The sequence below is a fragment of the Frieseomelitta varia genome, unplaced genomic scaffold (assembly GCF_011392965.1).
Source record: "Frieseomelitta varia isolate USP_RPSP 00005682 unplaced genomic scaffold, Fvar_1.2 scaffold_909, whole genome shotgun sequence".
In the NCBI taxonomy this organism is placed as follows: Eukaryota; Metazoa; Arthropoda; class Insecta; order Hymenoptera; family Apidae; genus Frieseomelitta; species Frieseomelitta varia.
Window position 1 is genome coordinate 276,820 of NW_025110711.1, and position 12,644 is coordinate 289,463.

Sequence of the window (12,644 nt, forward strand, 5' to 3'; positions counted from 1 at the left end):
TGTAATTTCTTGAATTAATATTTGTTAATAACTTCAGTCAATTTAAATAAGCAAAGCAGATAATAAATTTATAACTTCTTAAATTAATATTTATTTGTAATTTCTTGAATTAATATTTATTAATAGCTTTTTCAAATAATTATTATATTTTAACTTTAATTTTAATTTTTAATTTTATTATAATTTTAAGTTAACTTTAATTTTAATTTTAACTAAGTAATTAATTATTTATTTATAGCTTCTTGATAATTTTTATCCAGTGATATCGTACCGACAAGTTTAAAAAGAAAAGCGACGGATTGTTGTGTATGGTTTGGTCACTCGTTATGGTCCGTGCAAACCAGTTGCCAGCGCAATGGGTTAAAGAGTCGCTCGCGATTTATAGTCATCGTCTTGCAGACAGCATCGGCTGATACAAGTACACAGTCGATACACTTATTTGCTAGTGTATTATGCACGTATCGCTCGAGGCTTGAAGATGACAGACACGCGAATCGATTTCTACGATTCAAGTACTTACACATCAGCGTCGCTGAAGAAGGAATTTCTACGAAATATATATATAGATGTGTGTCTGTGTGTGTGTGTGTGTGTGTTTACAGATTCGTGCTTATTCCGATTGAAATCGTAGCGAGCGCGAGTTAAAGTCTAATTTTCCAATATTCGTCGCAGCCTGTAAATGAAATTTACATAGAACGTGAAATCAATAAACGCGAATAAGATATTTACTGTCGCACGCGTGTGCATAGCCGAGCTTTCAGTGAAAAACCAGCGGCGTCATTTATAAATGACGCTATACAGCGAATGCGTTAAAGAAACGCGAAGCGTGAAGATGCAATGCTCGATGTGTCAGTATTTAAAGTAGCAACCCGTCGTCGTAGGCGAAGCGTCGTCGCATTGCGTTAATTCGTCCCAGTGATTATAGATCCATTAGCGTGGCAGCCAACAAATAGCACGGTACAATCCAATAACCGTCGCGGCCCATAATAAAAGGGGAGGCAGTTTAAGCACCAGTCGGGGGTAGTTTAGGTGGAGGCGCGTAGGCACGCACCTACATAACCACACTTTGCCTGTGGACGTAATACGTGCGCGGCAGTGTGCGCTCCTGTTTACCAGTAGAGATGTTCCCTCTCTAGCGTCTCTCTATCCCAAGAGTCTAACTTCTGTATATTCCCTTTTCTCTGTCTCTCTTTCCAACGTTCTATTCGTCGACCCTCTGTTTGTCTCTGTTTCTCCTGCGTTTTTTCATTTTTTTTTTTTTTTTTGCCTTTACTGTCTCTCTCCTTCAAACTTTCCATTTGTCAACGCACGTCTCCGTTCCTCTTACATTTTCTGACTTTTACCTCCATTCTTTACCTCCATTTCGTACGTTCGATTCTGTAGATACTCTCTCTCTCTCTTTCTCTTTCGAATTTTCCATTTTATCATTCCTCGTATCTATTTATTTATTCCTCTCTCGTCATTTCATGTGTATTCGATATAGTAGATATTTTCTCTCAAGAATCCTCTACCTTTCCTCTGTCTCTCTTTCAATCTTTCTAGTCGCAGTTCTCCGTTTATCTTCGTTGCCTGTCGTACATCCCCACTCGTTTCCCTTCTCCGCCATATCCATACGTTCGATCTGGTATACGCGTTGCTGCGAGCACGCAGCCGAGGGTCGACATCCCCCTACACCACCGGCCAGATAGCGATCACTGCGTTCATTGTCGCATCACCATAATATCCTGCTGTACCGATGGGGTGTAGACGTGGTACGTCGACGACAACAACGAACCAGCCGAGGAGAACAGCCGAGGAAGAACGGTCGCCGGAACCTCGACGTTCACCAATACAACCGCCAACGAACGGGTTGAATGGGGACCGAGGGTGGACTAAAAGCCTGGAGTCTGCGTTTCGGTGCGCGGCAACGACGTGTTAATTATTATCGCCAGTGGTGGTGGTCGATGGTGTTTCGTCCCCCGAGCAAAAATCGAATCGTGAACGACCAAGTCGGACGTTCAATGATAATTAATCGAGGACCTGACGACGCTTAACTTTCTAAGTACGATATATCGACACCTATATAATATCTGAGAAAGCCGAACGTTCGATTATCGACGGTCTCTCTCTTCTTGTTTTGAGTAGCTTGAGTCTTCATTTGATTTGATTCACTTTGAAAATATAGGAACTACAATAATTTATATGAAAACATGTAAAATTAAACTTCGCCTGGCGGCTTACACCGTCCTTAGAAGGTTAATCGTGGTTAAAAGACTATACGTACGACTTTTTGCAACGAATTTAGTACATTGAGAGAAATTGTCCTTGGTATAATTGATCTACGATTTTTCTTTCCACGTACGATAGAAGAGCTTATTGAATTTCAAGAGACAAATTCTTTTGTTACGATAGAAGAGCTTAGTTTGAGAATTTTATGAAACAAACTTTCTTATTGAAAGTTTATTTTGTATGAAATGCCATTTTTTGAGGAAGATATTCCATATATATATTGTATATATATATTTGCTGCGTAGATTTGAATCTTGAGGGTACTTCAACAATTTGTCGAAGTTTCGATTGTTTATACACAAAATTGTTTTCAGTCACGTAGCTGATTGACGCGTTATTGTGTATCCATAGCATAAGAATTTATATATTAATTTTAAGGTTTATACAATACTTCAGAGACCTTATCCTACAGCTGACTTCGCACACAATTGAAGGATTTTTTCGATTGCAATCCAAGAATTGAGCCATAAAATTGAGTCGATGACGCGGACGTTTCGTCTTGGGTCCAGTGAATGGAGATATTAAATGACGTGTTAATCGAGGCGCATCGAACGGATTGCCCGGATGTATTATTGCATTAATGAACGCTCGATATTTAATTCGCCGGTACGTCCATTTCGGATATTAGAAATTGCATTAATGCCATGTTATTGCAACGCGCGGAAAATTGAAACGTAACGGTAATAAATAAAGCCTTTGGCGTATCGGTTTGTAATATTAGCGGTGAAATAGATTCGATAGAACATAATGGGATACTGCTTTTGATAAAATCAACATCGATCGAATTTTCTTTCGGCTCCTGGTTCCGCGTAGGGTCGCGTCCGGTCGAATATTTGTCAGAAAGATGTCGTCGATAAGCGATCGAATCCGTTCTTCCTTTTTCTTTCTTTTCAGGATCGAATTTCGGTTATTTAAAATGTCAAAAATGTTTATCCCGTCGGACCGTCGAGATCGATGCCCGATAACGACGATTTATCCGGTTGTTAAAAAAATATATATACCGGCACAGCAGGCCGGGATGGTGTATGCGTGTGACCTGAATCCAAAATTCCGATCGGACTATTAAGCCGATTGCCGCGAGATTTGAAGGGGAAATTCATGCATTCGCTGCGCTACCGAATAAGAAGATTTGCAGGGTATCGGTTTTTTGGCCGAAAAAATATCAACGACCGATACTTCCCTCCGAAGCTCTAGCTCGGACCGGCTATCCAAATCGGTTGCATCGGTTCTCATAAAACATACTAAAATAAACGATAAATAATGTTTTTAAATATATTTTTGTTATTGGATATGTATTATCTCACGGTGAAAGAATGCACGCGTGACACGTGCGTTCGTTCCCCGCTCGAATAAATAAACTTTTTAAATTAAGCAGTGTTATATACAAAAACATTATTTATTGATTTGTCTTTAATATATTTGTGCAAATATGCGAGAAGATAGATCAGAAAAAATCGTTAATCTTAGTCTTTGAAAATTCATTTTTTCTTGACTGGAAAAATTATTGTTGAACTTATTTATAATGATTAATCGTACTCTGATACTATACTACAGGGTGAGTCTCGTAACGTGACGGCATTACATAACTCATAAAATATTTGTTGTACGAAAGAATGTTTCAGATAGAAGTTGCATGGCTTCCAGGGGGACATATAGTACTGTAATCAGTTTTATGTTATTTTGCTTTTTTATCGTGGTATGAAGGTACTTCAATTTTTTAAATGGAATAGTTAATATTTCTTCTCGTATTCGGATAAAGCGTTGAATTCTACATAAAAAAGTATCACACCAAATGTCTAAAATACATAGTTACTGAGATTGACGGTTTTTTCTAATACAATGTAAAAAAATATTTTTGCTAATATCTCAGTGACTATGTATTTTAAACCCTATTTGGTATAATACTTTTTTATGTAGAATTCACGCTTTATCCGAATTGGGGAAGAAATGTTAACTATTCTATTTAAAAAAATTGAATCTTCATACCTGATAAAAAAGCAAAATAACATAAAACTGATTACAGTATGTCCTTCTGGAAGCCATGCAATTTCTATCTGAAACATTTCTTCGCACAACAAATATTTTATGAACTACTTGATGTCGTCACATTACGAGACTCACCCTGTATATATCATTGTATATAACACTACAAAAATTATTCAGACATTGTACATGATACATATTGCTACATGATAATACATCCACGTTAATAAAAAAATTACAAAAATGAAACACAAAACTTGGGACTTGGAAAAGACCATAATTTTATTAAATAATTAATTAATTAATTAATTTTATTAAATAATAATATATACGGCCATAATTTTATTAAAAAATAATATATTAATTTTATTAAATAATAATATATACGAGCACGCGTCGTGGCAACTTTATAAATTTAATACACAACACATACGTACAGTAACACACGTGGCGAGAAGAATTCCTTCGTACAAATCGAATTCCTCCTCTTTAGCAACGGATCTTGGTACGGATCTTCCCCTCGGCGGCAATAAAACCGGAAATAAATCCTATCCATCGCAGAGAGCGAGCAATCTCACGGAATCCGTTTTCGCTGGCGATTGCGATGCAGGCTTCACGCTGTTAAACGCAGCCGCTAATCCGAAGGCGGGCAAGCGTTGGAAGACGATCGGCCGTTGCGTCTGAATCCGTTCGCCGATATATAAGCGATTCGCCGATGTGATCTTTATTGCTGCGCGCGGCGGCGGCGGCGGCGGCGGCGGCGGATCCTCTTCCGATCTGCTCGCTCGTGCAACTTTATAGGGCCTGTCGAGCAAATGAAATGAAATTCATGCAAATCGCGGCACGGCCGACTGGTCCGCCGACGCTTTTGTATCGGGGCGGCGATGCGTCCAACCTATATCACGAGGGTGAAACCCGTACTTCCCCCTTTTACTGCCGCGAGCGTAGCACGTCGCAAATGAAGTCCCGGCCGCCGCGTCTTTTCGTGGTCTTGCTCGTTTAGGCTCGATTTCCCACCGTATGCTCGCCGTTACACTTCCAACTTTATCGCCAGAGTGACGTTTCGATCACTGTGTCCATTTGCCGGAGTTCGGAACGGTGGGAACTTCGTTGCCATTCGAGCGACACTTCGACAATTGAACCATCAACTGAATGGTTAAAACCAGTAGAACTAAATTTCGTGAATTTACAGTGGCGGGTCTTTTGGAAGTTGGAGTGATTTCATTTTATTTTGTTTCTTTCTTTCTCTTTTTGGCGAGATGCATAAATGGATTGACGTCCTCTGGTACTAAGATTCTGGTGATGATAGTTAGTTAAATTATTATCGTAGTAGATTTTTTTTTTTTAATCTGAACTTGTCGGGAGACAAATATAGCCTGGGCCAAAAGTTTCTTTTCACAACGTCAAAATATAAGAAAAACTTAATTAATTAATTTAAATAAATATTGAAACAAAATATTAAAATAAATATTAATATTTAGATATTTAAATTAATATTTAAATAAATACTAAATTAATTCAAATAATTAATTAATTTTAATAAGTTTCATTAATTATTTATTCAATTAATAAGGGTTGTTTTTTGTGTAGTTTAATCTGTAAATAAAATTGAAAAATATATATATGCAACAAAAAAATTACGGATTTATTTTAGTAGGAAGTGATTTTTAGTCCATTTTGTCCGTTTACATAGTAGTTTTAGTCAATTTCTCCGTTTACATAGTAGCAACTGACGTTCGGATAAGTGAATTCGATCGATAGAAAATCGGGCGCGTTTGTTTGAGAAATAAAAATCGAATGAACGATCGACAGCGTCGCTCAGTGCGAATTTTGTAACTTGGATGATAAAAACTGCCTTAGATGTCAATAGACAACGATGACTTGTGATTCGCAGCTCGTGCAAACAACGGACCCAATTACTACGGCAAACACATCGGACCTTTGAAGGAATACGCGCACGGGATCAAGGGAGACGTGTACGCGGTGGACGACACGACGATATTCATAAAAGGATTCTGTTACGATGGTACCGGACCGGACGCGTACTTTTGGGTGGGCAACACCTCGACACCCACCCCGCAAGGCTACATCGTCCCGTATCCGGAAATAAAGGAGGGCAGGTAAGAAAACGAGCATCGCGCCTAATCATGTTTCACTTCGATTCCTACGCTTTTTCGTCGCCTTTTTTCTTCGCGTACACTCTGCTCGCGAGCGGAAAAGGAGAAAAGAATAAGAGAGGAAGAAGCACAAGACGGAGTTGCGTATGCGGTCACGATTGACGCGTGATAGGAACGTGAAAAGATGGAGGGGGAAGAAAGAAAGAAAGAAAGAAAGGAAGAAAAGGGGGTGGACGTAAGCGGCATACCGTAACCAAGGGATGAAATGAAACTCAAAGAGCTTGTTGTGTGCGTCGATGGGGTGTAGGCGGCGAGTGGGCAGAGGGGTGAAACGGGCGATGAAAACAGACAGGAGGCCGGACGAACGGATTGCGGGGGTGCACAGTTAATAAAACGGGAATTATACGGCGATCTCGTTCGGATTTCGCCCGCGCGAGCACTTTATTACGTTTCGACTCGTTGCCACGTCTGCCTCTGTGTCCCGTGTACGTCCGCGTCTGTGGGAATTCGGTGGAAAATAGTCGTAAACACAGCCGGTTCTCCACTTCTTTCTTCACCCCCGAGATTCCTTTCGAGTCGAGAGACACGCGATCGGTGAAAATGATCGCCGCGCGCAACAACGATATCTCGTTCGAACGGATCCAATTGAACGAAGATTATTAGAGGACGATATTTAGAAGTATTTGTTCCCGTACCGACCGGCACTCCTCGTCTTCTCGAGAACGTTCGCGAGCCACGCTTCGATCGATACACGATGCTCGTGTTTGCCAAAATCGTCGACACGTCGACCACGCGGCCGATCGATCTCGCGCGATCTCGTCGGTGTAAAGACCTCCCTGATCAGCGGAAACGTGGTATTATTAGAATAGTTACACGAGGACAATAGACCGCAGGCCAGGCTCCTTCAAACATTTTTCTTCTTGTTGTGTTCAGCGACCCGGTGGTGCTGAGATCGTACAACTATACGGACATCATTCTGAAGCTACCTAACGGGAAACGGATACGGGACATCAAATGGCTGAGCGTTTGGTGTCGTCGATTTACCGTAAGTGAACTCCAACCAGTTTCTTTTCTTTCTGTATTCACTCAGTCGGTCAAAAGTTTTCACGTACTGAAATATACAGATCTTTTATATCGATCTAGTACCATTTTACACCTTATTTGGCACGTTTTTTAAATGTCAGTAAATGTTTTAGCGAATGAATCGCGTATAAACGTTTATTGTTGCATACCGTAGTTAAAATACGTACGACGAGAAATATTAAGTTAATCATTTTATTTGGTACATCATTTAAATGTCAGTGATATTTTAGTGAATTGCGTGTAAGAAATAAAACATTTACCGCAGTTACAAAATATGCAAGAATTAACATATGTGATTAAATATATTAAGAACAAATGCAATAAAAGTGTGTCGAAACTTTTGATCAACATTGTATACGAGTGTATACATACATACATGTACATATGCATGTATGTATATACTCGTGAGTATACTTAAAAAAAAGTATCTCTTCGCAAGAATGCTCGCTACGTTGAAAATCCACCTTAGGAAATCTTAAACTTTATTCGTCTCCTTTCCTTCCGTATAAATTCCCTTGTCTCGTTGAATCCGATGATAAGACGACAATCCTCTGTAATCTCGTGCACGGCATTTCCAATAAATTTGTGCGACATACTCGGCTCCTCGTTCGCGGCGGAGAGAACGCGCAACCAGCCCTCCTCCTCCTCCTCCTCTGTAGCGCCACGTTTTATTCGAAACCCCACGATGCACGGAGAATGGAGATAACTTGATTTTTGAGAAGGTCCACGGTCCGCCCTATCGGACGTGCATTCGTGGTCAATGATGCGTGCGAGATGGATACGGAAGCTGAGATTAGGGGCGTGCACACACACGTGCGTTTTCGCACATGTACAACGGATAAACACCGGCACGCGTGTAATGCGTACGTTCAAGCCCGCTCTCTTCGGCTTTTTCTATTTTTTCCACTCGGTTTAAGATCGTTGCTGGCTATAGCAATCAATTCTGCCGATTGTACAAATCCTCGCGTGGCTTTTCACAAAATTAGACAGCCCCTATACTATATAAGATAATTCCTTGAAGATTTCTAAAAAAACGATTCTGTTCGCTCGCGTGCTTTGTTACTAAAATTATTAAACTGCCTTCTAGGGAATTTTACATTTTACTTTGGGACTAAAGCGGAACATTTAAGAATTCGAATAACCTAACAATCGAGTTCTTAACGCGATAAGATTTTTACACGGTCCGAGAGGAACGATTGTGAAGTCTAGTGAATCAAGTCCGTCATTCACCACGATCCACCCTCTTGCACGCCCATTCGCTTAGCCACAAATCCGGTGCAGTCCGGTCGCACGAAAGTCAGAGTATCGCTTGCTCGGAAATTTTCGAGTAGGAGAGGGAAAAAGGTTTGAAACGAGCATATCGACGGCAGTGAGAGCGGAGCTTTTGCTCTTATATTAGGAGGGCTTTAATATCGAAGTCTGAGGGGTGCTTCCACACCGTGACAACCCTCCATCAGACACGCTCTGTCACCGCAAAACGCGCTGTCCGCCGCCTATACTTCATTCTACAGGGTGTCCCGTTACGATACGCTCAGTAAGTGATCACCAAGTCCTTTCGTATGAATCCCTTCTCTCTTTCTCCCCAATCCCACCACTTCTCTCTCCCTCTCTCGTGTTGAGTGCCGACCGATCAGAGACGTGAGCAGAAGCCAGACCAGTCGTCTAAGGGGAACACGATGAATGTACGATCGCGATTTTGCGATAGGAATATAGAAAAGGGCTCTCCTGCCATTTCGCGAAACATTTGGAAAAGATTGAAACGATTGCATTCGACGAGAGGCATTCTGCTTAATAATAATTATAATATTTAAATGTAAAAGCGGAGAACGTCTTTTCGTCGAAATCTCGCCAGTAAGCAATTAAAATGTTACACATTGCCATTTGAAATTTAATTGTAAATTCTCGAAAAAACTGTAGCAACTTAGAGCAACGCTACGTTAATTTAGTATTTTTAATTTTCAATCAATTCAGTTTTACTTTCAATCGGGGGAAATACACAAGTTTCAATCGCTATAATCGTAGACGCTAAAATACAAAACAGAAATCTAGAACAATTTAATGATATTGTATTTGTATATACTCCGAACACTCAGTTGTCCAAGTTACTTGTTGATTAATTGACTTACTTATCTATTCGTTCGTTACTTCTAATTTTCTATCGGAACTTTATCGTCAACGATCACCAAACGATCGGTGAGAAGCGTAAACGAACCGTTCCCGCTTCGTCGCTGAAACACCAGTCTTCTCGATCATATTATACAATAAAAAATCTCGACGATCCCCAGAAGAGCTCTTGTTTCCCTCTGATACCGGTGTTCCTCCATCTCTTCGTGATTCACTAAAGATCCGTGGCTGCTGGTCTGGATGGGGTCTGCCGATCTTCCGAGGAGGGGGCTGACCGATACACACAACACAGGGGTAGATTTTGCTTGGGTATCTGGTAGACAGGAGCTGTCTGTCAATCGGTACACCCTCGCGTTACGTCGAAGGATGTATTGTTGGGAATAAGCCTTCTTCTTGTTCCGCTTTTCCTCTTCCCCTTTTCTGCCCTATCCACGTCCTATCCACGGATACACACCAGCAGCCATAGCTGCCGATGCTTGGGCTCCTTTTCAAAGGGACTCCTTGGCAGATATCCTTGCTCGATATCAAAACCGCCGTTCAATGGACCACTGAATCAGATAGGATTTAGTAATTTTTTTTTCTTTCTCTTTTTTTTTCTCCTTTTCCCCAAGCTTTCGGGTCTGGCGAGGACCGACGTCCAAAACGACGTTCTCGCCGTTTCCGCAGGCGATCGAGGGGAAGCCTTTGGCTCCCGGGATCTTGTCCGCGGGGCTTCCTCGGGGAATCCGAAACGTTCAAGCCGTTGATCGGTCTTTCATCTCGATCTCTGCCTTTCTTCCTCCCTCTCCAATCGTTTTTTGATAGTTTCCTCTTGGAGAGCTCTTGTTTGATCTATATTTATACCGTGGTTGAAGGTACATACTAAATTGTAATATTGAAATATGTTTCTACGATACTTGTGACAAATCCGGGTGATATGGTAGACAGTACGGTAATTGCAAAGAGTCTACCGTACGTGACACGTGCTGTCTGACCGATGATCAACAGAAACTACTGGCGACGTACGTACGTACATGCATACATACATGCGTGATCACGCGACTCGCTCTGAACGTATCAGCTTCCATGGTGTTTGATAAACTTAACTCGATAAGGTGGCAGAGATACAATCAGAGGAATTGGTAGATAATGAATTGCAAAGGGTTTTCCGTACGTATTCGTCCTGCCTGATCAACGAACGACACAAACTACTGCGGCATGCGTGACCGCCGCGACTCACGCTGCACACGAGGAACGAATCGGGAGAAAATGGAGTAAAATATCTTTATCCGTGGATCGCGTACGTGCTTTCTGCATTATCAACGCGTACACGGCGTTGTGTCGACGTACGTAGTTTATATTACATGTATTTGATCTTTGTTTGTATCTTTCGCGCGATTATCGTACGCGCCATCGTTGACCGAATGACCAAAAAGAGAAAGAAGAGAAAAACGGCGAGGCACAATCAGAATTTCGTCGAATTAACTTAGAAGTTAGTAATTAATATAATTCAGTCGACTTAGAGTCGTGTTCCACGGCTCAGTCCTCCGAACGACAAATTATAGGTTCGGATGGCGCGTTTAAATTCCATTCAAGGGCTATAGAGTATCGCCTCGGCCGCCGGTTTTCGACGAACCGGTTGTGTTTTAACCCGGAAGAAGAAAGGGCCGGTCCTGTGGGCGTGTCACGGCATTTGCATTTGAATCCTCCGTCTCTTTCCACGAACACTGGGGGAGTTAATTAAACGCCTTATAGTTTTCGGGGTTGGCGTATGACGAAGTACGACTGTTTGTGGCACCAAGTGGACGATCCTAGCCCGCGCGAACGTCGATTAATAACCGTTTCAAACGGATTCTCTGCACGAGAAACCGTGTTCCGTTCACGGAATGGGATTCTCAATGAGTCTCTTTACGTGAAAAATAATATCGTGAAAACGTACGTATAATTCATATGTTTGCACGTATATCTAATATATAATATAATTATAATCTCATTGAAATTACGAAACTGAAAAAAGAAAAACGAATACATATACATATATATACGTATGTATCTATAAAAATACGCGTATATGTCGCTTGTTTATTGAAAAAATATTGTCACAGATTATGCAGTTTTTGTGACGGGAAAAATGTAACGCGAAACGGCGGGGCGAAAACATGAGCAAAAGCTCTCGTATAAATCGTTTGCATTGACAGTATTTATTGTGCCGTAGCGGCAAATGTTTTCCCGTCACGTTGAAGGACTTCTCGGAAAACACTCCATGGCATTCCCGTTTCGCTCTTTTCAGGCCGGTCGACGCTAATCGTCGATCGGAAACCGGTAATATCGTCTCCAAATATTTTGCAGTTGACGTGATCGTTGAAATACGTTGACAATAAAAACAAAAAAAAAAAAACAAAAAAAAGAGGAACATTTTCAAACGTGAAATGACGTTCTACACCCCCCCAATCTCGAAATCATCGGAACATTTTCGCGTTTCGGCTTTCAACGCCGAAGTTGCAACAGAATGCTCCTCTCGCAACAGAATCGGAGCTCGAAAGCGAAAGGAACGATGTTCACCGCGTTAAATATGAAAATTCCTGAATTCGCAAAGCTCGAAAAAAAGACGCGATACTCGCGTGAAAACGCGATCCCGTATAAAATTTCATCACGAACGCGGTCGAGAAATTTACAGACGATATTTCGTCGATTAGGATATGCTTTTCTCTTCTTTTTTTTTTTCTTTCACTGATTGCATATTTCCCAACTTTCTCTTTCCTTCTCTTTGTCAACGATTTGCATCGTTGCACGTTAGACGTTCGAACCGTGTGTAGACTTTCTCGAGCGCAGACGATCGAGGCACTCGCAAGATCGTCTTTAATTCGGTCGATGACTTGGACAGTCATTGTTTTGCAAAAGAGAGGCAAAGTTGTAAGTCGAGAATTGGATCGGGCCCATCACTAGTCCTGGGTAAGATTGTTGCGCATGGGCAGAGAGCAGCTCGTCGGGTCGATGTTGGCCGGGGCTGGCTGACTGGCTGCCGGCTGCTAGCCGAGGATGCTCTCCCCTTTCTCTTCGTTTCTATCTTCCCACCCTTCTCTCCTCTAT

At 41.4% G+C, this 12,644-nt stretch overlaps 1 protein-coding gene across 5 annotated transcripts in view; it reads left to right on the plus strand.

The window, feature by feature from the left end:
* The window catches only part of LOC122537419 (protein Skeletor, isoforms B/C), a 77,213-nt gene that overhangs the window by 40,933 nt on the left and 23,636 nt on the right, over window positions 1-12,644 (plus strand). For all 5 annotated transcript variants that reach the window (XM_043670558.1, XM_043670557.1, XM_043670554.1 and 2 more), the window contains exons 3-4: window positions 6,146-6,371; window positions 7,302-7,413. In XM_043670558.1, coding sequence (XP_043526493.1) covers window positions 6,146-6,371; window positions 7,302-7,413 — 338 coding nt within the window. The remainder of the gene's footprint in view (window positions 1-6,145; window positions 6,372-7,301; window positions 7,414-12,644) is intronic.